Consider the following 27,514-nt stretch of genomic DNA (forward strand, 5'->3'; position numbering starts at 1 on the left):
TTCTTTGGGATACGCAAAGTGCCTGTGTCTGACTGCTCTCCATGCAAAGCCTACAGAAAACCAGTGAATCCACACCAGCCTGTTGTGCACATGGCCGTGGAGAACTTACTGCATAACACAAGCTGATCTGCCATCACAGAGCGTCAGCTGAGGAACTGTAAATCCACCTTCTGCTTCCACCCATGGCCCAGATGCTGTTTTAGTTAATCTGGTTCCCAAAGGGATATTTTAGTTCCACATCACTCTGTTCTACTTTCCTTTTCAGAGGAATTTTCTTTTACTTCTAGATCACTAGTTCAGATCCAAATAAGGTCAGTTGTCACAGAAATTATTAGCAGTACCAGCAGTTCTGTGTTGTACATGAAATGAGTTGGGAGTTTCATTCACACAAGATACAGCTTTCTAAGTAGCACTAATTGGCTGTCTAATTGTCACACACAGGAGAAAGGCAGAGGATTGATTAGGCGTGGAGACTGAATGCCCCTCTGCCATCCTGCTCGGCTCTGGGTTCCTGTAGCACATTCTGTAGGCATGCTGGCAGGGTAATGAGGGGCAGCATGCTCTGGATTTTCTGGCTGTCAAGACATCACCTTTTACTGCCGGGCCTTTTCAGGGGAACTTGTTTTACTCCACCAAGGTCAAAGATAGCATCTTTTACAAACACTGCTTTCACTCAAAAATTAGAGACTTCTAGGATTTACTTCTGAGCAGTACGTATTTTAACCATTTCTTTTACTTCCCCCGAAAACAAAGTTTTTAGTATAAAATAGGATGAGTCATACTGGTGCTAGGCAGAACTGCTACAGCAAGCATATGGGGGTTTATGGTGCTTAGAAATCTGTTCATATTTCCTTTTACTGTCTCAGTGTCTGATGCTGTGATATACAAGCTCCTGGAGGTACTTGCCATGGCATAGGGAAGCTGACATTTTGTGCATTTATCTCCTGAAAAATGGCTGCTCCTATCAAACAGTGAAGCCTCTCACCTGCAAAAATACATTTTGACCAGTATCTTTTCCCCTGAGCTATGGTATAGGTCACACTGCTCAATGTAGTTACTATTTAACTCTGGAGTAGAATAGCTTTCTCTGACATAAAACTAAATTATTAAAGTTTGACTCACTGAAGAAGTGAATTCAGGAGCTAATTTGTGATATGAAAGTCAGGACTACACATAGTAGAAAAAGGAGCAAGAATACCTTGTATATGCTAGCATAGGTAGACCTGACTACGGGACTCGGTAAGAAGGTTTAAAGGAGCTGTGCTCCCATTTTAATTCCCTTGTTGTATCAGATCAACAATATTAGTAAGAACTATGTCTCTCTTTCAGCCACACAAGCTAATCAGTGCATACAGCGTACCGTCACTTACTGCTGATACGGTCTCCATTTCTGCATTTACTCTCCTTTCCCCTACTTTCCCCACACCTAAAGCAGAAATAGGACAGAGACCGTCTGTTTCTGTGTTCTGCTCTGTGTCCCTCCTTTCTGACATGTGCATCACTCCTTGTTCAGCATTCTTCCTGGAGTCACAATCTCGTGCAAATTAATTGAAAACAAATGCAGGTACCAGCTATGCCTCAAAAAGGTCTAATGCACCTGCCATGGAGTTTTCCTCCTTGCCAGTCTGTGGAAGATGAGCACGTATGGGATCCTTTAGCTTTTTAACAACCCTATTCTTAGAATATATTTTTCCAGAAATGCAGAGCAATCTTTGCACAGTTGCAGACTGTATATTTTGTGATTAGTGTTTTGTAAGTGATGTTTTGCTTAATGATCTAACATCTGTTCTAGGAGGTTTGTTTTTGTAACTTCCCCACCTCCTGCTGAATGAAAGCCAGAAACTTGTCCCTTTCCTCCAAGTCAATCAAAGCACTAATTGCATCATAATCATGGGAAGCAGCAGTGACTGCTCAAGTGCTGAAGACTCAGCAATCAACTCATAACACTCTGTTCACTGTTTTGAAAGAGAAAGCCTCCCTGTGCAGAGATGGGAATTTCCTGCAATTCAGATTTCTTTGGCTGACACTGACTTTTTTTTTGGTTTGCAGGGAGATGACTGCACCATTACCTGCATGGCAGGAACCTACGGAACCAATTGCTCATCAGTTTGTAATTGCAAAAATGATGGTGCATGTTCCCCTGTGGATGGTCTGTGCTATTGCAAAGAAGGTAAACAAAATTCAGATTTAACAATTGTCTGCAATTTGGCATCGATGCTTCTCCCCTTTTAAAGTGGCACAGCTGTGCAGTCAGTAACTCCACTATTTTCATGTGCCTGTCAGTAATTCGACAGTCTGCCCAAGTATCAAAACTCAACAGGGGCTTGACTGTATGTTTTGTCTCTGCCCTGAACAGGGGCCAGACTTAACTGCTCTGCTGCAAGAACAGGTCACAGAACGAAGAGTGCTGGCAGAGCCACAGCTCCTCTCCAGAGGAAAGGCAAAGTGTCATGGGTTAACCCTGGCTGGTAATTAAGTAGCACGCAGCCACTTGCTCACTCCGCCTCACCTAGAGGGATGGGGAGGAGAGTTGGACAGGAATGTAAAACTCGAGGGTTGAGGTAAGAGCAATTTAATAATTGAAATAGAATAAAAATGAAAGAACAATAATAACAATGATGACAATAACAGCTATAATGAAAAGGGGAAGGGAAAGAATAAAATCCAGAGGGAAAGAAAGAAAGAAACATGTGGTGCACAATGCAACTGCTCATCACCCACTGACCGATGCCCAGCCAGTCCCCGAGCAGCAACCTGCCCACCCCAGCCAGGCCCCCCGGTATACGTACCGAGCATGACATCCCGTGGTATGGAGTACCCCTTTGGTTAGTTCAGGTCAGCTGGCCTGGCTGTGTCCCCTCACAATTCTTCGTGCCTTTTTACTAACAAGGCCTGAGGAACTGAAGAAGTCTCACATCAAAGCTAAAACACAGCACCGTACTAACTCCTAAGAAGACAATTAAGTCCATCCCAGCTGAAACCAGGACACAAAGCAATCCCCAGACCGTTGGTGTCTTTTCTCTATCACTTTGCTGCCTCATTTCTCTGGGACTGAAGCCCCTGTTCTCCCCTCCATGCCCAGGGTGGCACAACTGGGCAAGGGAGCTGAGGCAGCCTCCTGCCTGTCTTTTCTTCAGCCCACTGCGCTGGGCTGTGCCCAGCCATGGTTATCCTCGCCAGACCTGACCCTGACCTGCAGTCTGGCCGCCTGTCTCGACCTCGGAATGCTCTCATTCCCACAGGCTTTCCTGGTGACCGGGGCTCCTAACCCATCCCAGCTGCCAACCCTGCTGTTGGGCAGGCCCTGGCTGTCTGCCCTTGCTGCCATCCTCAGGTCCCCTTCTCCCTGTACCCTGACACTGTGACAGCCCAGCCATGTGCAGGTATCCTCTGCCTCCTGAGCTGGTACGGGGTTGCAGGATGTGGTGGTCTTTTATCTGGGGAAATTAGAAGTCTTGCCTGCTCCGGAGTCTCTTTGCAGGACTAACATCTTTTCTTCCCACACATATGTCCACAATTGCCTTCTGTTCTCAGTAGTGAGCGTAACCTATGTATCTAGTAATCACCTGAGAAATCTTGTACTGTTCCGTAGCCCAGTGTCTCTTATGTTCCCGGTGTAGTGGTGCCTTCCCCCAGAATACCAACATGAGCTATGCCTGTATGGCATACATAAGTCCTAAAACAGAAGTGAGGCAAATAATGATAAAATCTGGCATTTCAAACATGAATTAATGGATCACTGTAGAACCCCATTTAATGAGGGTGTATAAACCATGAGTTACTGCTCAACTCCATTACGTACAGCTGCAGTGTAATGAAAGCCATTGTGCAGCTGGTAGTTAAGATTTGAGCCTTAATGGTTAGAAATGATGGCCTTGGTCTTTTTTTAGGTGTAATAGCTTCTTTATATTAAAGGGTATTCTCAAAAATATGAGGTAAGAAACAGGCAGCATCAAATGGCAAGTTTCTCGCATCCTCGCTGATCAGCAGGCCTCCAGCCTGCCAGACAGTACTGCACCCTCCTGCTGCCTGAGCAGCTCCCAGAGAGGCATCAGACATCTTAATCTGGTAAACAGCTGACACAGTGATACCTGTATTGCCCTTCTGTATGTATAGATGCTAGTAGATTGGGAGGTCATAATTAAAGGGTCAGTCTTTGACCCCAAGATAGTCTTAACTTAGACCAAGATCAGCAGGAAACCGGTCCTAGAATCAAAGAGCTGCAGTTTATAAGGTGCCTTTCTCACTGTCTTTACTTTTTTTTTTTTCATGAAAACATCCCAAATGCTGTTTCTCTCGTATGTTTCTTTAGGGTGGCAAGGAGTGGATTGCTCTATTCCATGTTCAAGTGGAAGCTGGGGTCTTAACTGTAACCAGACATGTTACTGCACAAACGGAGCAGCCTGCAGGCCAGCTGATGGCTTTTGTCTCTGCTCACCTGGGTGGCAAGGGGACTACTGTGATCAGCCATGTCCTGTAAGTACAGCTGGGATGCTCTTGCATCCCCTTTAAAACCGTAGTCCATGTAGCTCTTCTAAATGTACAGTAGGTCACTATCTCATTATGTCTAGGGATATCTGAAGGAAATCATGTGTAAATAACAGATTGGGGTTCTAGCAGTCAAGTAGATGTATTATACTTTGCATTGTATTTTATCAGAGCTATTGCCGTGTTATCTGCATTTTCTTGAACATCATTTTTTAAAGTGATTCCTCATTTGGTTTTATATAGAAATGTTAGGCAATGAGTTGTTTTTGTTGTCTCTGTATGTTAATTTAAAAAATGCAACTCAGCATTAAGAGGGACATGATAGATGATTTTGCACGTTTTAGAACAAAAACCTGATTACTGAGAGACTTTTTTATTTATGTTTTTGGAAGGATGGAACATATGGTCTTAATTGCAGTGAGCGTTGTGACTGTAGCCACGCAGATGGGTGTGATCCTGTCACCGGTTACTGCTGCTGTCTTGCAGGCTGGACAGGTAAAATTAGCACTTACTTTAGTAAACCTTGGGGATTTTGGTTTTTGGGGTTTTGGGCACTTTTGGTGTGTTGTTCTGCTTTGCTGTTGCATCAGTGATAGCATTGGACTTGTGACTGCAAACTTAAATAATAGATTTGGACAAGATCAGCTGAACTTACCCATATTTAAATCACTCACGATAGTGACAATAATTGGCATTCATTAAATTTGTATTCAGATTAGTTGAAGATGGCTCCAAATCTGGAGCCAGATGTTAGCCTTCTGTAAAAAGAAACCACAGGAGGGATGCAGATCATCTGGAAATCCTGCAGAGTTTTTCTCCTTGAATAGCCCTTTCCACAGGGGTGTGGTTGTGGTACGGTGAATCCTGGGACCATCACACCTGGGGATGCGGAGAGATGTTTTCTGAATGCTAAAGTCATTACAGCTGCTCCATTGTACAAAATCCAGTTTTGTCACAAAGCATTGTCTTTATGCTTTTCCCATTTTGCCATGCTTCTTGCCACACAGAAGGGTAGTTAAGGAGAGCAGATTGATGCTGGCTTGACAAAGAGTTTTCGTGATTACACAGAAGCAGGAAGGAATATTCAGTGAAGTCACAGAGTCCAAGCTGGAGATCCCAGTACAATCAGACCTGCACTTGACTCCATACTGATACGTCTCTTTGCCAGCTTTTGACAGCTCACATAACAGCAGCGGGGAGCAAGTTATTGACCCAACCAGTATTTCACACTTTGCTGCCTAAAATACTGGTTAATCTTCCTGAGCTCATTGTAGAGGCCCTGGAGGGAAATAAACTTATATTCTTGCCCATAACTGCAGAACCACCAGTGGCACAGACAATTAAAATGCATTTATATTAACAGCAATTCATTTGGAAAATTTAATTGTTTTTCAAACAAGTACAAGTTGGAAGAATGTATGGAGCAAGGCAGGCTGATCAACCAGCCAACATTTGAGTTGCTGTCACCTACACCTTCATTTATGCCTTAAACCAATGCATGCTTTCTATTTCTGATGGAGAGAACGTCACCACAGCAGCTCAGTTTCCAGAAGCATGAGGCAGCAGTGAAATTATACCTAGAATGTACAATGGAAAAAATCTCTTCAGAATTTAATAAAATTAAAAAATGGGAAGTTCTACGTGCTGCTTATAACAAGGCTACTTTTCAAAGGTACTGGGCATGCATCCCTGAAAGGGGCATTTTTCCACAGGAAAATCCATTTTATAAGCTCACTAATGTGTCCCCCTCCAGCTTGCATTCTTCACTCGCTGGACTGCATTCATCTTTCTTTGAGCCTCTTTACCATCAATATATACATCTATCAGGCTTTAAAACTCTACAGTGCATTATTGATGATCATCAGAGAAACAGTAGGCTTTCCTGTAGTCATTGTGAGTTTCTTCAAGGGAGAAAATGGTTTGTAAAAGTACAGTAAATTAAAGGGATAGATTTATACACTCTTACTTTAGAAGTTTATTACACATCTTTCTGGATGTAGCATTCCAGAGGGAACTTCAGAAGATGTACTTTGCAGACAATGCAGACTAAAGGCGTGGCTTTTTCTTAAAGGCATTTGCAACAAATACTTTATACTTGCTCCCATGCACATGTGTAAATGTACTTCAAATGCGGTTACAAATTACTCCAAGTAAAGATAAGAATAATTTCTGGGACATCCTTCTTTTTTTGATTTCCGTATTGGGCAAGATAGATGTCTATTAACTTGCAGGGGACTTACTGCGAACTAACCACTTTATACTCCAGTGTGCCCCTGCATTTCTGGAACTTCCTTCTTCAGGACCACATTTCAGGGAGGAAAATACTATGTTAGTATTTGAGAGCAGGTCGGAGCTGAGATGTTGACAGGGCCATGTAAGGTGTGCACTGGAAATGTTTATAGGCAGAGCCAACACATGTTTTGTCAGTTCTGCATCCAGTGTTTTTTCAACTTGGCTTAGCATCAGACACAAGGATAAATTCTGTTCATGCTAGTTTGAAAGTATGTAATTTAAGAAATTCTTCAGCTAGATAATTATATTTTCATATTAAGGAGTATGGCATCAGTGAAAGATTAATCTTATCTGTAGCTGTTGTGAACTGGGCTGTGACGTGTATTGCAGTGCATTTTATAAATACGTGATAAATAATTCAGGCTTAAATTTTTGCTTTCTGAATTTGGTACTAATTAGGCATGGCCTGCAAAAAGATCAGAAAAGTTCAGGATCACAAAACATCTGAAGGTTTTCCTGCCCACTCACGCCAGACAGAGAATTCACGTGGCTTTCTGATCCTAATAGCCACAAAACTTCATCTGAAACAGCATATTCTGTATGTTCATCCCACACGTGGGACTCCCTCTTGATGTCAGTGTTTTATGTAAAGATCAAGAGGAAGATTGAACCCATTTTCTTTAAAGTGGTTTTCAAGATGTTACTGATAGAAACCTTCAGAGACTGATAGATGGTAGGAGCGTGGAGGAAGACTGGGAAAAGAAGAAAAAAAGGCATGTAAGGAGTAGCATACAATGTAAGTTAATAGCAGTCTACCGTCCTTTTATTATGTTATGACTGCCACCCATCAAGACTATTATTCAGGACGATGCCTTTCTGAGTGTACCAGCTGGGGGAAGGTAATTTTCAGGAGCTGAGTGTACCTGGCAGATGGGAAGATGATGAAGAGATTCCCACATATCAACCAGGAGATCACAAAGCTGTGCAAACCAGCTGTATGCATAAATAAGCACACTGGCAACAAGCTGCTTAGAGACATGCATACACAGTTTCCATTAAGTTCAGTGGGGAATTGCATGTGTGTTACAGCCAGTGGTTGAGGTTAGATCAGATCTAAAGATGATTGCACCCTGTCGTTATTGCTGAAAATTACCTAACCAGGTACACAGGCTCATTGTATCACAAATGGCATTGTAGAGCGCATGGCAAGCATAACATTTGTACATGAAAGAACAAAATCACATTGGCAAAAGGATCTCATGGGATACAAGCAAAGTGAAACTTGCTCAAATGTGGGCTGAAATCAGATCTGTGACCTGCTGACACAATGCAGAGCTGAATTTTCTTCCACATGAAGGAAGTGTCAGATTCAGTAACGGTAAGGGCTCAGCCTCACACTGGATGGACTACTCCAGCTCGCACCAGTACTGCATATACGTAACCTCATATATATAAATAGTACCCTTGAAATCAAAAGAAGACATGTTCATATCTATTGCTAGGTTAAAAAGGAAAAGCATAGCCTCCAGCAGGATCAAGGCTTGACTGATTAGACTGATTGTCTTCTAAAGATTAATAGGGTCTCTCTTACTCCAGATCTGCAATGAACTTTAGATACACATTGCTTCTGTGCTTTGCAGCTCTATGCCTGTCTATATGTGTGCACACAGATACCTTAAAGCTCCCAACATACTAGTTATTTGTGGAAGAGGTGTTATTTTGTGTACATTCAGGTTAAAATGAAAATGCTTGAAAAATGAGTCCTTCAGTGCTAATTGAATTTGGTTAATTAGGAATCTTGCACACACTAAATCCACAGAGAGAATGGAAGTACAGAAAAGCTGTGTGTGATGGAGCATTTCCTGGAAGTCCTTTGCAAGCAAACAGGCCCCGCAGATGCAGGCATCAGTCTCATCTCACCTAGATGCAGCCTCCTTTCCTGGATGCTCCATGACAGTGCTAAGAGCATAAATATCAGTTAGGCCTCTTAGTGAATAATCTGAAACTGGACAGAAAAGGACCAGCTGCCCTGATAAACTTGTCGGATGGATTAGAATCTAGGGAGAACATGGGGAGGCAGTGTCCCTCTGTTAGCTGTAATGCTGTGTGACTGGAAATTACAGCTCCAGCTAAGCCATATGGATTTTGCAAGCTGAACTGCAAACCCCACAACGTTGGTCCTCTTTCCTCAAGGTGGCTGCTGGCAGCAAGTTTCATACCAGAAACGGCTTCCTCACGGATACCAGCCTTTAGCTGGTTCACTCAGTACAACCCTCCGTAATTAAATTGGTCATAGCTGCTGGCCTGTCCTCTAATTTCTGGAGGTGCTCCCTTCGTGCTTGACCTGAGCCAGGTTAGCAGGACTCTCTGGGAAGCCAGATGCAGCCATTGCTCATCCTGTCTCTAAGACCTGAGTCTGTCCGTTTTCACAGTCAGACATCCCGCTCGCAAACAGATTACAGAAAGGAAAGCCACAGGCCTGGCTGATATTCACAGCAAGCTCATTTCCTCCCTGTAACGAGTCAATGTGCTTCAAGTTAATTGTGGCAGTGTGTATTTTGTTAACCTTTCAGATATTACAGTGGGATTAAATAGGAAGCGATCTGCAGGGGGATATATTCCATTCCTGCAAACGTTAAGGTCAGTTAAAATCCTGTTTATCTGAATTCCTTTAATCTGAAATGCTGTCTTATCTGAATCTTGGTTCTGTCTGTCTTTTTTTTTTTTTTTTTTTGTATCACGCTCTGGTTTTTATAGAATGCTGCAGTCGTGATGCTATCTCAATTATCCACTGAACTAGTTTACTTTAGCTTTTCTGAATATCCAAAGCTGAAGTTTATTCAGTAGATTTTAACATCCCCAAAATGTGTGGGGAAAATAGGATGGTACTGTAAGATGGAAAATTTAGAAGTATGCATCCCATAGTTAATTATAAAAGAACTCCTCACAGATTTTCCTTCATTAATCAGGACGGCAAATACAAGTATGAAAATGATATATGCTGGTAAGGAAGAAACATCTTGGTACTGCATTGGTACTTTTCACCTTCAGGCATCATTCATGTCTTGTAAGAGCAGCCTCCCTCTTTGCCATTACATATGGGAAAGCAAAATATATATTTCACTGTCCTTTACAGCCTCAATAACATTCATACGTTGCCAGCAACATAAACCTAATTGTCTCTTATCATGTCAGAAATATTGTACAGTAGTTGTGGTAGTCTCGAGTTGTAGGGATTTCCACGTGTGACTGTATAGGCGAGTTAATGGGGTCAGGAGACGTCAGCTGGTCACAGATAAGGTGAGCTTTGAGGAATGAGACTTCATGTTTGTGAGAATTTGCAGGCTGCGAGTGACATCTGCACTGTCACTCAAACACAGAAACATGTTTCTTCCCTCCTGTGGACACATTAATTCAGTAAAACTGATAAGTCTGTTACTCAAGGGAAGCCTTTTTGAATTTTAAAGAAACAGTGACCACTTTGACGGTGAACTCTAAGGTATTTTTAACTTCAGTTTTTCTGAGTTCTTTGCAAGAGAGCGGTGGATCTTTGAAGAAAAAAACTGCCTTTCCATCTTGTTTTCCGTAAAATGCATTTTGTTTGTATTAATATGAGTTTTCTGCCATTGCAGCAATTTCCAGTTTATAATCTTAGGGCCAGATCCTGTCCTCAGCTGTACTAGGTAGCCAAAATAATTATATTGTCATTAACAGATCAACTCCAAGAGCATACTGATTTAATTGGTAGCTGCCTTTTCCATGCATCTTTAAAACCAGAAAAAATCTAGGACTCATTTTACGCACCTACAAGTTTTTAGCTGAAGAGATCCACAGTATTTTTGAATTCACAATGTCGTGGGTTGGCTTGCTTTTTTTTTTTTTTTTTTTTTCACATTAGACTGTTACGTACTCTCTTGGTTTGTAGTACAAAGCCTATAATATCAGAATGGAGCAATAGTAAGATCCTATTAAACATGCATTTTCTAGACGTCTAATCCCATTATCGAAACCATATTTTGAATTTATCACTTTTGGCAGTCTTATCCCAGATTTTTAAATTAATAATTTATTTCTGTGATTACTCTGTATCCTTACATTAGCTTTAAAGAGACAGAAAACCTAGGAATGTTTAGAGTCAGTCTAAAATGGTACATTTTAGTCTCTTCCTCTGGCCTCTGCCTTTCAGTTCTGAAAATCTTTTCCATATGAAAAGATATGCTTACTCTCTGGATTCGACAAGTGCCCTTTAGTCTATGAATGTAACATAAGCTTATTAGAAATTAGCTTTAATTTTTCATTGACTTAATTTCAAGTGAGTTGATAAGATTTTAATGTCAGGCTGTGCTTAAAAATTCTCTCTTTGACAGGAACCTTTAAGTATGGTTCCTGCTGATATAGGGCTAATTTTCAAAAATATGAATTATGAAGTTATATCAAATACTCCATTGATGTCCTGACATTAATTATGCCTGTGCATTCCTCGACAGATATCTAGGGGGCTCCAGATTCTCATCCAAGTGAGGTTTAGTTGTGTTTGTCCTGCACCAGATTTAGTATATATTTCACCTTTCCTGAAAGCAATTGGATTTTTGCCACTTATTCAGTGGGAGTTGGATCAGACCCTTAGACTATAATTAGAATCTGCAGCAAGCCTACTGCTAAACTTAAGCATGCGTGCAAATGATTGCAGTATTAGTCTTACAAACACGGAAGAGATATGGGCTCATTTATCTTTGTATTTATTTTGGGGTTTATTTTCACTTATTAAAGGACAGCTTTAAATTTATGTGAAAAGATAGAGCTTGGATGGCATCCTGGATTATGCTAATTTAATGGGTTCTAAAAAAATGAACTTGATGCTAGAGATATTCAACCATTTTCCATTTTAATATGGAGGCATTCTATATATAAGCTTGGCTGTGTGTACAATGCATTCACCTATAAATAAATGTGGGCAAGAAGCGGTGAAAAATTATTTGTGAACATTTCAGCAGACTAAATAATAGTGGATGCTGGCATGCTGGTACTGAAAGAAGAAAAAGGAAAGATCATTCAATAAACAGCCAGCAAGCTAAAATGTTGTATATATATGTTATTGGTGAAAGTGTTTGCAGTGACAAATGTAAACATCTTCCTTCCCATTCTACACAAAGGAGAAAAGGCTGAATTACAGTCAATGTTATTAAACAGAAATGCTTGCACACAATCAGTTGTACAACAGCTCTTGCTAAGCTGCGTTCTTAGCTCATGGCTTAGCTTGGGGGCTTGAACATTTGAGTCAGGAAGGTACATTTTTTTCCCACTTGCAAGTTCCTCCCTTACCTGCTGATGGTCTGCTTGGATCTCTCAGGCTTCTCTTCCTTCCTGTCTTGAAACCACATCCAGAGTTTGAGAAATACTAGAAGGAAACGTCCAAAAGGTGAAGGAGGACTGCATAGGACTGGACCCCTTTTAGTACTGTTTTCTTCAAGGTCTGCCCTTTCTGCTAGTGGCGATGTTTCTTCCAGCAGTAGTGCACCCCGGAGAATAACCTGTACCAAAGGGAACCAGATGATCCTTAATTTTAGCAAACATTTTGACTTACTCAATTTCTTGTGAGGTAGGCCTCTTGTCTCAAAAGCTTTTATTGCATAAATTCCCTGAGTTGGATGATTCATATCTGGAGTTTTCTCTAGATAATTAAAAATAGGGGTACGATTAGTGCTCCACAGAGGTGCATTAGGCTCTAAGTATATTACTTTCAGAAAAACACTTACACTAATGGGTGCATAAATCGGCCATGCAATGATGAGAGGAGAGACAATTTAGAATTTTCACTGGCTGCAGAGAAAGCCTTATTCTTCATTATTTAGGACCAGATCATAGGACTTTCATTTAGACTGATGGGCCGTTACACACAGGACTCACCCCTCTGAAGCCCACCGGTGAACAGTGCTTAGCAAGGTAAGAAAGGGCTCCGCTGCATCAATTTGAAAAAAATTCACAGTTAGAAAAGCATTTTGAGAACACCACAAAAGTTCATAGATAATGTGAATGTGGCTGCTGTTATCTCTGCCGAATAGCTTCACTATATAAAAACAAAAATAGCTTATTTGCAGACTGGATGAGCAGCTATCAATTCTTAATGTTTCCATTTAATTTTATGAGAGATCCCTTTATGTTTTCTTCTATCTGCTGCCCTCCCCAAGCAGATTTTCTTGTTCTTCAGCATCCTTAAATGCTGAGCTGTCACGAATTGTGCTGTGGTGTTTCTTACTGAATCTGAGTCAAATACTTCAGGGTTTGCCTCAGGTAGGAATAAATATGAAGATGCAAAAAGTGATAGAAAAGCATCAAGTATTCCTTATGAACTCTTGTTCATATGCTGTCATCAGCTGAACAGCTGATCCAGACTTAATCGGACAGTTTTTTCTTATGTTCTTATTGAATTTTGTTTTACCTTTTATGGACTGAAGCAGCAAAATATTCACTACTTAGGAAAGCACGCTGATCTGATCTCAATACAAAGCTGATTTGAACAGGATTTATAGGGAAAATGGAAGTGTAACAGCAATACAAGTACTGGGGAAAGAGAAGAGAATAAAGTTAAAAAAAAACCGTGAGCATGAGATTACAGAAATCTTTATTGGAAATAAATGTATGAGTTAGGAGGCCAAGGCAAGGCTTCCAGATGACTTCAGTGGACTCTGGCTCTGACCCTGGTGTGAAAACCACATGCCTAGAAACCCCTCCAGGGCTGACAGTTTGGTGGGAGATGTGCTACAGCTGCCAAAGGGATTGCTGCAGGTGGGATAGTTCTGCGTGATGGAGACCAGAGGGATGGTATCGTGCAAAGGAGCCAACCGTTCTAGAGATCACATTCAGTGATAAATTCCCATACCTCTTTTCAGTACAATCAAGTGCTTGCTGGCCCACTTTCCACAATTACTTATCTAAAATAGCCTTGCAGCTATAATCATCAGGCTATTTTCTGCTATTTGAAGCAGTATTGCTACTGTTGTGTTTTTGTCGCTGCACACTGTGTGTCAACAGGTAGACAAACCACCATTATGAATAACTAGTGCCCCAGACAAAAGCCACCAGGCATTCCAGATCAAAGCCAAGCGTGACTCACCAAACTTCAGGTTTCCACTGTATTGCCTGCATAAATCCAATGCCTATTTATGCATAAAAAGCAGTTCTTTCCAAAGCTATTCAAATGCCAGAAATAAGAGATTATTATGACTTCTTGTCATGTTGAAAGACAGGTGGAGGAGAGCACAATGTTTGTGTTGGATTCAAATGTCTGCTGAAATAATTCCTGTCATTGCTAATTGATGTTGCATCTGTCTTTAGATTGTGACTATTAAAATAAAAAAATAAAAAGCTGAAGATCCTATTCAGAGAAATAATTACAGTTGTACACTGGTAGATATAAAATTAAAGTACATGGGGGGAGGGGAGCTACATCCTATAATTTATCGAATTCTTACGTCACTAGAAAAATAATTAGATGCTGGGCAGCATGCAGGCCCTGCTGCAGAGGCTACTGTCAAGGGGATAGCAGTGGTCAAAAATAGGCCACTGGCTCTCATTTATTCCATCCATTTTTGGTCTTCTGTTGTGTTTGGAATATTAGTTTCCAGCTTATCTAGAGACAAAGCAAAAAAACAATGGCAGGCTTTATTAAGAGCTAGAGGTGCAATCCCTAAGCACAAGTGCAATTGCACAAGTAAGCTGGAGAGGGAAAAAAGAGAGTTCTACTTACGTTTGGCTTTCAGGAATTTCACACTCAAAAGTCCTTCAGCGTGATATAGTTACAGGCAGTACTAAATCTGCATTACTTTGACAAACTTTCATTGAAGCCATTGGAGATTATTAGTGGAAACAGTATATGAAGTAGGTCTTCAATAGATGCCTTACATCCCAGCTGTATGGCTCGGGTTGTTTTTTTCTTTTTCTTGCTTCTTTTCGTGACACTTGTGTGGATGTTGGTTGAATCCTTCACAGCTCGATTCATGAACTTTAATACAAAGAGCTAACTTCATCTGGTAAAAATTAACGCTGCTCCTTGTAAGCCAGAGACAAGGTTGTATCACATCAAGTCACCAGACACACACCTCTCTAGGTACAGTGCAGCAGAACTGGACTACAACATGTGATGTCTGTTATAAAACGTATGTGCACTGCCAAGTTTCCATCAGCCAGTGCTCTTGCCAGACACTCTTCCCTCTACTTCTGTGCCTACCGCTTTGCTTTACCAAAGTACCACCCTCAGCTCTGCACTGGGAGACCCCTGCACAACCCAACTGCTTCACCCTCAGGAAGTGTGGGCTGGAGATACACCAGATAGTCCCGATCTCCCAGACAGCAGCTGTTTTGCCACTTGGTACTAAACTACCCTGGAAGGACCGTTAAGGAAAAGGAGCTTGGAACAGCTCTCCCATGTAGTTATCCCTTAAAAAAGTGCAGTCATGACTGCTCTGGTGGGTCAAGTTTGTTCCAGGTTGGGTTTTCACAGCATACACAACAGCAATTTGGGCCCTAAGTACTGTTTTTCTGACCCACTGTGTGTGCAAAGGAGGATGGGGTGGGGAAGGGGGAGTGAAGCCACTCCTGGGACTGTCAGCTAAATTTCATGGACAGAGCAGTCCAAAGGACAGCAGTGGAAAACCTACTAGAGATCAGACAGTGTTTGCAGAAATCCAGTACCCCAGATCCATGCTGGGACATGGAGGTTTTGTGGCTGCAGTTTTACAAGCTGAATTAAAAGCCACAGTGGACCCTGCTCTTACCTTGGCTCTGGCTTACTGCATGAGAGTGCAAATGTCCTTTGCCCACGTACAGTGGGTAACTGTAAATTTATGTAAGTTATGTGAATTTCATTTACAATTCACCCTCAGAACATTGTTTAAGGTCTTGGAAGTGTAATTTTATACTGGTATCTGCAATGGTGAACCACAGCCTCAGGCAGTAAGATAATTTCCTGGTAGCTAGGCAATAGAGTTTATGTATAGAACTCTTCCTGCAGCTTCAAGGACTTCTGATAGTTGTACTTCTAATTTCTACATCATGCTTGTGAAACAAGGATTTTGTTCATAAATTAGGAATCTGTGGTTGTAACATGAGATAATACAGAGATGTGTCAACTTCAGCATTTTTTTATATTTCTGGAAATTGAAAACTAATTGCTTATCAGAAATGTTCATCAGCAAGTTCCTAAGTAAATATTGAAGTTTTACATTAAAGAAGCTTACTGCTTCACTGACTCTGATTGTAAAGTAGCTGGGAGGGATGGACTCCCCCTTCATATGCTGTCAAGTTAGGGAATTGTAAAATTAAGGTGCTTTTTTTAGCACAATTCCATACAACATGCATGTCCAGATGCAATTTTAACTTCTCATTTACATTTGCAATTCACTGTGTGTAGGAGCCTCCAAAAATAAGTCTTCCATGAGAATTAACTTAGAGTAATATAAAGTAATAAAAATTGATTGTGGCACCTTCTTGGTTGTCTTCTGAAAATTTATAAATAAATAACTGCTGTAATGGGTATCAGTGTCTTCTAGAAGGTTTCCTTTTCCCCCTTTACATTTCGTTACAACAGTCGGCTTCACAATGACTCATTGCCTTCGTTAGGAGCGGGAAGACATCCCTCATTATTCATTACTAAAGGAAGGACTTTGCTGCTGCAAAGAACAGCCATGGCATTCTAATTGAGCTACCTTTCAAGAGAAAGGAGTCAATGTCATTCTTCCCAAACTTTGCCAAACAAGACAAGAAATAATGCTGTTTAATTGTCTCTGTTTATAAATAGCCCATTCTCAATGAGAAAATTGTATTTTTAATGCTGCAGTCAGGAGGAAAAGATACACATTTTTCTACATTTGTGTCTGAATTTCATTTCTGGGAGCTCACACTGAGACTCTCGAAGCTATAAATGATCATATATATCTGTGTAAATATGAAATGCATTTATTTATTTACAATTTATTGTCTGACTTTTTAATTGCAGAGTACTGTAGATGTATTACATAAATGCACACACAAAGCATTTACTGTTTAAGTAATCTAAGGATATGCTTGATTGCAAAGGGAGTAGGGAAGACTGTATTAATATAATTGTTTTTCTTGATTTTACTAATACAAATGTTCCTTGTCTCTTTTTGCATTTCTTTTTTTCAGATTTATTTACTTGGTTATTAAAGGATTAAGCTTGTATTATATTTTTACTGTATTTTAATGTGTTTTTTATTAAGCTCTACAGCAGGGACCATGCCTCTTTATAAATAAAGCTATGATCATGTATTACTAGAAGCCCCATTTCAAACTGTACTTTTGCCAGACTTGGTTAAGATTTTCTAGGAAGGGACATTATAATTGTGTGATTAATCTTCAGAAAGGGGAATTTTGGCTCTGCAGTATTCCTTACTGTATTAACTTCAGAGATTTATAAAACCAAGTTGAAACTGCACTGTAAGTGTGTTTATAATGACTTTTAGCTGATTTAATAATCCTCTAAGTTTGGTGACTGTACAGATCACAGCTTCACAAATACAGTCCATTACCTGTAGCATCCAGATGAAGTTATCAGAGGTGGAGGAAATTACTTGGGATTGTATTTCTCCTTAGCGATGCACTAATCCAACCTCTGGGTGAGGCTGGGGCTCTCAGAGCCCTTGTCTGCATTTATCCCATTATGCACTGGGGACATGTGCATGGATGATAAAGAACATCTTCGTGTTGAAAGTCTAGCCAGGGCATGTGTATACCATCAAATCTTGGTGGCGCAGTTCTAAGGCACCCGGTGTGGTAATGCTGTAAGGAAAATTTTCAAGCCAGTCTGTGAATCATTTTTTCTGTTGTTATCAGTATCTCCAGCGTGCTACTGCTAATGCCACTCCCTGCAGCTGGCAGTGCTTAACATCTCTCTTAGTTCATGATCCGGCAAACTTTTTTCAATCCAAGGAGCCCTTGATCATGCAACTAGCTCTGCTAATTGCAGGTATTGGTACTGTCTTATCCCAGTGGAGTAAGAGCCTGTCGGACAAGTAATGGTGTGCAGGATCAAATCCTTAGATATTTATATGTGATGAGCCATGGCACAAGATTGTTTTCAGAAGTCACCAGTTGAAACAATGCCAGAAGCCTCATGTTAAGCTTTCTGGCTGTGTGCTTTTTTCAGTGTTTCCAAGCTTTGCTTTTCATAATAATAAATATCAAACAACAACCCTGAGAATCATTGGGAGCTGGATTGGCAGGTCTCAGTCTCCATTTAACATGCAAATTATCAGCCTGTGCCCACATATGGCCACTTGCTAGATCAGAACTCAGTTCATTAACACAGAACTTGGAGAGCTCTGGGTGGGAGTGGGGTATGGGCATAGTACCCCAGAGCACAGTGCTTTAAACCAGGAAGAGAACAATAAACAACATAGAACTGAATTTATATATGTTCAAGAATCCCAATACTGGACATGTTTTTGCAGCAACCCAGTTTTTCTTATTTTGGTCTTCCAATTCACAACGGTTAAGTAATCAGGCCTCAATCAGCTGCATATTTTCAGACCAGTTATTTGTGATATTTTGTGACTTTAAAGCGATTCCTGACCTTCATCTCCCAGATGACATGCAGAGTTTCTTTAATGGTGCTAAGGACTGAACAGGAGCTCACTAACACCTACAGAATTCACCTCTTTGGCACTTTCTTAATTTTCACTTTATTAAGAAGATAAAAGGATAGCTATTTCCTTTTCAGGCTCCCTTGTTTGCTGTGTGATGTACTGTGAGATATCGGTCCAGGCAAACATTTCTTTAATCAATGAGCAGAATAAGTTGTGTGAAACCTAACTTGTGCCTTTATGTCTTTAGGCATCCACTGTGATAACATATGCACCCAGGGCCGCTGGGGGCCAAACTGCTCCATCTCCTGTAACTGTGAGAACGGGGGATCCTGCTCCCCAGAGGATGGCACCTGTGACTGTGCACCAGGATACAGAGGACCCTTGTGCCAGAGAAGTAAGGTTTTCCGTAGGTGTGGTGGCAGAAGCAAAGCAGATAGGTAGAAATGCTCTGACAGACATAGCTACAGGTTTCTGAACTTCTTTAGCTCATGACATCTTAAGGGCAAATACTAGCCTAAAAATTGCTTCTTGACCAAGAAATCAAGACTCCACTGCATTGAGTCATGCCTTGTGTTTCTTCTTCTGGCCTTCCACTGCACCTGGAGGTCACAGATGACCTGAAAGAAGAAGCAACACCTTTACATGCCAAACTTGGCAGGACCTGGGCAAAAAAAGATGTTTAAGTCATGGTGCACTATAGGCTACCTATTAAACAGTCAGCTACAACCCATGACATAATGACAGGTGGATGAGTGTTGGCTTTCAAAATAACAAGACAATGATTTCTTATGTGCCAGAAAAAAAAAAACACAGCAGCCTGAAATAGCTCCTGTCTGATGCTCTGCTGTTACATATTAAAATGTGCCAAGGAGATAAAAATGCTCTCATTTGCTTTATCCAGGAAGCCGCATTTGCCCCTTAGGGACCCTTATTTGCTGATCCAAACTACATTCAACCATCTTCCTATGTAAACAAGAAATGGATTTGTCTTTCTTTTCTGCAGCAGCTCTTGTTCTTCCTGTAAGACATTCTGCATGCCCAGTTCATATATCCCCTTTGATTTCACCAGTTACACTTGACACTAGAACACACTCATCTCTAAAAATAATTTGTAGCTGACAGTTTTTATTTAAAGCCATTATAAGGATGACCTCTAGCACTGCTGTAGTTAATGGCCTATAAGCATTTCCATTATAAACCCTGATTTCCAGGTGCTCCAGCATATCTATATAGTTGTAAAACCTCTCTCCAAGGCTAAATTGTGGTGCTCAGAGCTTCAGGGAGTTGGTGAAGAAATTGTTTTACAAATTTGAAACCTTAAGAGTGCAAAACTTCCAGAAGTTAATAGTTTCTGACCTTTCTGAGATGAAAAAAAAAAAAAAAAAAAAAAAAAAGCAAGCTTTGTTTTATCGGCTGATAGCACATTAGGCTGCAACAGGCAAACCATGTTCCCCAGTTTGCAACTCCAGTAATCAGGCTACTTCTTGGGGACTTTTGCTAAGGACCTAATGGGAGAAGATTTCCTCCGCACTGTGGTGACAGCAGAGGGTCCTGTGGATGCTTCTGCCATTGCCTGATGTTGCTGAAAGGCCTCTCTTAATACGCAGCTGGAGAATTGAGCTTGCTTCTACCTCCTCTGTGGGATACAGGCTCGAGGCTGCCTTATGAAAAGGACACGTCCGTAGGTGAAGCTTTAGCTTGCTAAGTTTGCTCTCAGAATCATTCCCATTTTTGTCTTGAAAATTCACTTAGAAATAGAATTTAGCTTGTAAAGGGCAGTACTGAAGATGAGACTCAGCCAGCTTGTTCTGTCTGTGTAATCAGGATTACATGAGACACCAGGATAGTTTACTGCTCTTGGGCTTGCAGAAATGTCTCCAGGAATGATCCAGGTTGTTTTACAGCTAGTGCATCATCAACAAACCTGTCAGCTAAGTTCCAGCTGGAAATCTGCAGTAGTGTAAGAACCTGACACCCTCTGTGAACTTACAGACCAAGAGAAAAATTCTCATTCGGTGAAAAAATAGAATGGACATGATATAGTAACCACTGAGCCAGAATTATATAACAGAGAATCACAGGAGTAAAAATAAAAACATATAAAGTCATTTTTACAGTCACTTACTGCAATTTAACATTTCTTTGTGCTTATATATCGCAGTGAATGTTTGGACAGGGGATGGTTTTTTCATTCTACATGTGCTTAGAAGCAACAGTACGCATTTATAAGAGATACCGAGCCATAATCTTGCACTATACTTTATGTACAAATTCTATAATAATTTCAATCCAGGTTTTAGGCAAATTAAGCACACAGTTCATGACAAGTTTACTCAGCTATCCAGTGTTATTAGTGATGCAAATTAGGTGATTTTGTATGCAGTTACCATAATTACCGTTTTTAGATTCTGTTCATCACTGATGAATGCCACTCCTGCAATGGCACATGTAAACTGACTGTCCCGATTGAACACAGGTATTACACCTACTATGTTTAGAAATCAGCTCTTGACATAGTTGTTTACACTTAAAACACTGAGAGCTTCCTAATACACCTTCCCTGATTTCATAGCTTAATTTCCAATGGAAATGGAATTCTGAATTTCTGTTGTCTGTACCAGTGTGTGAGTGTTTCTCTTCCTACTTACCTTAAAAGCTTCAGAATATGTGTTACTAACCATATCTGCCAGTAGGCTATGAGGTCTTGAACTCCCATGTTTTGTAAAAGAGTTTAGCTGGAGCAGGCTAGAGAGACTCAAACCATTGTTCTGAGAGAAAGAGGCTGCTGGGAGAGCTTCACTGTATTATTAAATAGCCAGGGACATACATGAGGTGGTAGTGTGGTGTGAATGTTTGAACCACAGGAGCAGTGTTACTCAGAGCTCACACTTTATTAGACATGGAATAATCCAACAGGCTTCATAATTTCAGCTGTTCACAAAATTGTGGTTTTATAAGTTAAGAAATATTGGTTTGGGATGAAGACAGAATTCTCAAGCTCTCAGCAATGAAAACTCTGAAAACCTCTGACAGCTTATTTTGTTTTGTCTTCAGTTTGTCCCCCTGGCTTTTATGGACACCACTGCAGCCAGCCGTGCCCTCAGTGCGTGCACAGCAGCGGGCCTTGTCACCATGTGTCAGGACACTGCGATTGCTTGCCTGGATTCTTTGGCACTCTCTGCAACCAAGGTACTGAGCCCAAGACCCCCAGATGCCACATCCTTTCCTGAGTTTCTGTGTCTGTGACTTTGCAGCAAGGCCGATCACAAGGTTCCTGCTTTTTTCCCTTGTTTCAGCAGTTTAGATCACAAGAAATTCTTTACTTCAGAGGGGAAATGCAAATAGGTACTTAGCCACCCTTTTGTAAATATGATGTGCTCCCACTTTCATAAATAAAACAGGTCTCTGTATTGAAATGAATATGGAATGAGACACCTGCTGTAAATATATCGGCCGCCCAATGGTTTCGTCTTCCTTTCTGCTAAGCCCATCATATCCTAAATGTCGATGGCACCTTCATGCACTTGTCTTCAGCAGGAGGTGTAGATACTAGTCAAGGTAAAAGCCAGCACAGGTGCCCAAGCTCGAACACCCAGTTAATGCATGGAACCTTATTGACACTGTCTAGGACCTGACAGGGAATAACTAAAATCATGCACACCCAAACACAAGTGCAGGAGACAGAAAAATTTGCAGTGAGGCAGGGGAAGCAAATTAATTTTCACAGGCGAAGAGTAGCTTCAACTCCCCCTAATGTCTATCACCTTTCTGTACCTTTGAAAGTCAGTCCACTACTAACCTTGGGTTTCATTTTCAGTTTTATCCTAAACATCATTACAGTATTATGCAGAGTCTCCGTTATGGCATACTCTCGTGGGTATTTTCTACATACAGATTTAAAAGAGAAGATTTGTAATGGCTACTGCCCTTGTGAAGTCACCATCCCTGTAAAAATTGAACTGACACTTTTTAATGACCTGCTTTTCAGTAAGTTAGAAATTGCAGGCAGCACTTATGCAAAATCATTAAACATAGATTAAGTATAACCATGTTTTCTTTTTCCTGTGCTGTATAGTCAACTAAACATTATACCAATTAATTTATTAAAATGAACATATTTCAGTGAAATTGTCCATTTTATGTGAAAAGTTAGCCAGATTTCAAAGCGTAAGCATGGCTAATTATCCTCTTAAGAAAACTATTTTATTTTTGCTCAGATGTTCAGCACTTCTGGTTTTACTTTGAAATGTTGATCTATCCAGCAAATTAATTTTAAAATATTCATGTCCTAATTAAAATCAATTTGTGTTGCAGTTTGTCATAATGAGTTAGCATGTAACTTTATTTTGTAGAAAGAAAAATGCTAATTAATGTTTTCCATTAGAATAATGTGAAATGAAGAAATTTCACTTTTGAATTTTCATCTCCTTGTGCTGTCTCTTTTCTGGCAGCAGGAACGTTCTTCCATCAGCAGCACATGCGTGCAAGGAGCTGTGTAACCTCCAAAATTGCACAAGTTGACTTGACTGTGCTAAGGATTCTGAACAGCAAACAACTAAGCAGCTGTTTTATGAATATCTTTCACAATCATGTAGCAAGATGGATTGATAATAACTTGTTATTACTGCTAGAACACACCTGACGTCCCACAGGGACTTTCAGAGTCCCACTTCAGAGCTTTTATAGCTAATTAACATCACTATCTGCATTGTACAATCAGATTACTCCTGGAAAAAACGGTATTAGTCCTTACTTTACAGCTTTGTTTAAAAATGTTTAAGACATTTGAAAAAGTGCTTCTATTTGGATCTCCCATCTTTACAAGAGAGTCACTGCTTCAATTCACAACTAGGCTACTTACATTAATGCAAACAACCATTTTGGCAGGATTGGTTTTGTAATCCTTCTGTGTTGATGTTCTGGGGAGCATCATACTATTTCACTGAGACAGGAGGTGCTCACACGGTAGGAACCCCTCTGCTAGATCTCACTGTGTGGACTCAAAGCATTTCTTTATGAAATGTGACCTATTGCCTTTGTCAGCATCAGTGTCTGGATCACAAATCTTTTCTTGATTCATTAGTATTCCATGTTGCAGTGCAAATCAGCTCCTATTTTAAGTAAGTCTTTTGAGAACCATTTTTTGTACATATAAAAAATCCAGCCTTCATTTAAGTGATGTTATCTATCTACAACTTAAAGATGCAATAAAAATACTGCATTGAACTGCTCTATATAGAGCATTGGAACCGAATAATGGTGTAGCATGTATGAGAACCTAGGCTGACAGATCATTTTAGTTTTTGCTCTTTCTGCGATACGAGGGCTTTTCTTTCCTTCGCTTTCTTGCTCTTTGTGTCTGTGTATTGTTCGTTTCATTGTCTCTGTATATTGTGTTTAGTTTTATCTCTTTTCAGTTAGAGAACTATTTGGTTAAGCACATAATTTGAAAGTCAAAACCAACTTTATCCACTCCTACAGATAAGTCCGTAGTATATAGAAATGCATGCGGAAAACAATAGTACACACATTCTTAGGCTTCTGCCATAGCAAGAGTAGAGGATGGCATATTGTATAAAATAAAATGAATCACAGCTCAGGATTTCAATCTGTGGTTGATTCACAGTCAGGATAGATTGAGGTCATCTGCAGAGACTACATATGAGAAAGGGAGAGTGGCTGAAGTGGTAAAACAGTTGCATAATTCAGGGAAGTGCCTTAATCACTATTTTGACATCACTATTATTTACCAGGATACAAGTCCAGTTCCATTTGTTACATTCTTTGCAAAGATGGACTGTATGTTTTATCTTGTTTTGAAAATACATCTGTTTTTGTCAGGGAACACAGCCAATAAGAGCACAGAAATTAAACATTTCATTCATTACTGAGCAGAGCTTTCCATCAACTTTAATGTTAAAGATTTCCAATAATATGGTGGGAGGCTGAAGATCTACATGTCTATTAGTTTTATGTCACTGTGCTTAGGCTGTTATAAGATGACTGAAAAAAAAATTGGTTTCTTTTCTTCCAACTTCAGGAGTAAACTAGGTAGACAAACAGGAATAGGTGCTGATTTTGTTAGTATGCAGCGCATCAGTTTAACAACTCTCAGCCAAACACATATATAATCTTTGGAAACCACATTTGCAACCTAATTGAACACTTACTACAGCAAGGGGTACTGGAGAAGAATAGGTGAACAGATACCAAAAGACAAGTATGACATTTCAGCAACTGGATATGTGCTTTATTTGTGGGACCAGTCTTCCACCAGACTTACATGGTAAAAATACTTACAGAAACAAGCCTTGCTCCTGGTTTACTCCCTGCTTGCATGATTTGAATCTGTGAGATGCTGGGAGCCTGCCTCCCGCCAACATTGCTGAAGGTTGGTCTTCAGCAAAGCCTAGTGTATTTAGAGGCAAAGGCACCTTCCTCTCACCACCGCTTGATCCAGAAAGAATCAGGACAGTGATGAGATAGGTACTCTAGGTGCCCAATATTGCAGCGCTGCACGTTGCGTAGTGCGTATCGTGGTGCTAGTGGGATCGCAGGGGAAAGGACTACAGCTCTTTCAGCCTCTGCTTGCAAGCTTACCTGCCATCAGCCATTTCATGGACACCGGCCTTCTAGTACAGTGCTCATGGCTAGTGAGTCAGGCCATCATACCAGCTGGTAAGTTTTTCAGCTTTTGGTCCATTAATACTGTCATTATCAGTCGTACAATACAAGGGAGTTAAGTTCTAGTGACAGACCTGAGAGTCCCCATTGTTCTTCGTCATCTCAAGACTTCTTCACTAGGGTTGTATTTAGCCTAAAATGTTCCTTTCCAGCTTTTCTTGTTCTTATTATTGAGCCTGTGATCCTCCGAGCCAGCGCAGAATCCTATTCCAGAGTTTGCACTAAGGAACCCCCTTGGCCCCAGATCGATCCCTCCCAGCCACTTGTGTTTGGTACTACTCTTTGAATTCTCCTCAACCTTACTCTCCCAATAACCCCTTTTCTCTGTTTTGTCTCTCCTCTCTTTATCCTTCCATAATGCCCTTCAATAATTGTAATCTTCTAACTATATTAGACTAATTTTCCAGCAGAAAAATGGATTTTGAGGCAACCGTTTCCTGTTGGTTTTATTCCTAGGATGTAAGCAAAAAAATGTGCTTGAACTCTTTCTGCCTTTTCCTCCTTTCCAGTAGAAATTTGCCCATTTGGCTCAGCAAAGAGGAAATGTTGTAATTACTTTTATCTCTAATTGCTAAATGTTAAGTCCTATGAATTCCTCATATTCATTATGAAGAGCCTTCAGTAAACTGCCTTATATTTTCACAGTCTGTCCCAGTGGAAAATATGGGAAGAACTGTGCCGAGGCCTGTCAGTGCACTGAGAACGGGACGTGCAATCCTATTGATGGATCCTGTCAGTGTTTCCCAGGCTGGATAGGGACAGACTGCTCTCAGAGTAAGCAAAGTGTTATTTCTCCACCTCCACTTTCAAATAACGTATTTTCTTGTTTAGTGTTTTCTGAAAGTTAAAGACAGATTCTGGGGAAATCCCTGAAGTATTACAGCAGCCAGTGCCTTACTCTCTTTATAATTTATTTCTTTTAATTAATCTAAGTTAGCTTTGGCTTCTGCATTTGGAATTTGCAGAAGCTGTTACTATTTTGTGTTACAGGAAAGGGAGGTCACAAGCTCTTCTCAGAAAAGAAAGCCTCATGCTCCCTTTTAATTTCTAGCTAGATTCCCTTTTATTTACTTTTTGAAAAAAATTTCTTTCGGCTATTACATTAGAAATTATTAACCAGTAAATGTTTTCATGTACCAAGCCCCCAGAATTGAGAAATTAGGCAGCTGAAATATTTCTATTAAATGTAATTTAATTGTAGAAGTCATTGTGGGCTTGGAGGGATGGAGGATTTCTTCTTGAAAATTGCCCAGGTAGAAGATTGGCATTTTCTGATCCCAAAGTGTCATTTCCTGAGAGCATCCCTTAATTGAAGATAGATCACAGAGGGAAGCAATATCCTATCATTCAGAAATGTTACTTCATATTCAGGATACAACTAGCATATTAGACAGCATTCCAGAGTAAAATATATTAAACTTCAAGTGATAAAGTAGGAATCGGATAAAAACAGACGGCTGTAATTTTGCTTTTATTGTGTGTCTTCCACAGACAGAATATTGCTGTCACTCAAAAATAGGAAAAAAAAAAGAAAAAAAGACAGAAAGCTCCACAGATTCCTCATTATATTTAGCCATGTAATTGGGAAATGACTGCTAGTTTCTGTTAACCTTGAAAAAAGGTGTTTTTTCTTACGGAGTGAGGCAGGCCAGCAGCAACGATTTCCAGTTTAGCAGGCAGAAGGACCTGGCAATAGCTCCTTTGTATTTTGGATTAACTAAGTGGGAACCTTACTGTTACTTCAGTTACCTTCTTGTAAAGAAAGTGTAAATCTCCCAATATGAACCTGGCCTCACACCAGGCTCCTGTTGGCACCTTGCCTCAAGTACCCGAGCCTGGTACTGAGCTATCGCAGTTCAGACCTCCCTCCGCACCAGTTAACCTGGAATGACTGAGAGATGGAGCTGCAGAAGAGATAATTTTAGCTCCAACCCCACAGCCAGTTCTGGAGAAACTAACAGACCCTGCAGCTCTGGCTTGCAAAGGCATTGTAAAAATATTTCTGGTTGCTTATGGCACAAATACTTTAGGCCAAATCCTGTTCAGCTTTACATTGTGTGAGTTCAGTGACCTTTTGTTTAATTTACGTCATGGCAGGGTTTTTTTGCTATTCATTCTGGCTTTAGAGATGTCTGTCATATGCCAGAAACTTGCATTTAGCTTCAGAATTGGAGCCAATGGCATACAGGGAAATAGGCACGGTTTCTGTACTTTCAGGTTTCCTGGGAACCATGCCTTATTAATTCATGTCTTTAATAGGAAGCAATGGAAAGTGCTTTTTAAAGCAAAAATATAGTTGTTATATTGAAGGGTTATCATCATTTTGGATCTTTTATTCTGGCACTAATAACTGTAACTTACTGCATTCATTTTTGGAGGGAGCCTTAAAATAACTTTTGAAAATGTATTAATATTGTACTTGTTGAAATCTATAATAGACCTGCAGATTTTAATTTAATATTAGCCCATCAACAAAAGCAATCTGATTTTGTGGATGGGAATTTATA

At 40.4% G+C, this 27,514-nt stretch overlaps 1 protein-coding gene across 3 annotated transcripts in view; it reads left to right on the top strand.

Annotated features, from left to right (window-relative positions):
* MEGF11 (multiple EGF like domains 11) overlaps positions 1 to 27,514 on the top strand; it is a 288,743-nt gene that overhangs the window by 221,101 nt on the left and 40,128 nt on the right. For all 3 annotated transcript variants that reach the window (XM_055715792.1, XM_055715793.1, XM_055715794.1), the window contains exons 12-17: positions 2,050 to 2,170; positions 4,313 to 4,476; positions 4,881 to 4,983; positions 18,571 to 18,717; positions 21,378 to 21,512; positions 25,653 to 25,781. In XM_055715792.1, coding sequence (XP_055571767.1) covers positions 2,050 to 2,170; positions 4,313 to 4,476; positions 4,881 to 4,983; positions 18,571 to 18,717; positions 21,378 to 21,512; positions 25,653 to 25,781 — 799 coding nt within the window. The remainder of the gene's footprint in view (positions 1 to 2,049; positions 2,171 to 4,312; positions 4,477 to 4,880; positions 4,984 to 18,570; positions 18,718 to 21,377; positions 21,513 to 25,652; positions 25,782 to 27,514) is intronic.

Source organism: Falco cherrug, chromosome 7 (assembly GCF_023634085.1).
Source record: "Falco cherrug isolate bFalChe1 chromosome 7, bFalChe1.pri, whole genome shotgun sequence".
NCBI classification, from domain to species: Eukaryota; Metazoa; Chordata; class Aves; order Falconiformes; family Falconidae; genus Falco; species Falco cherrug.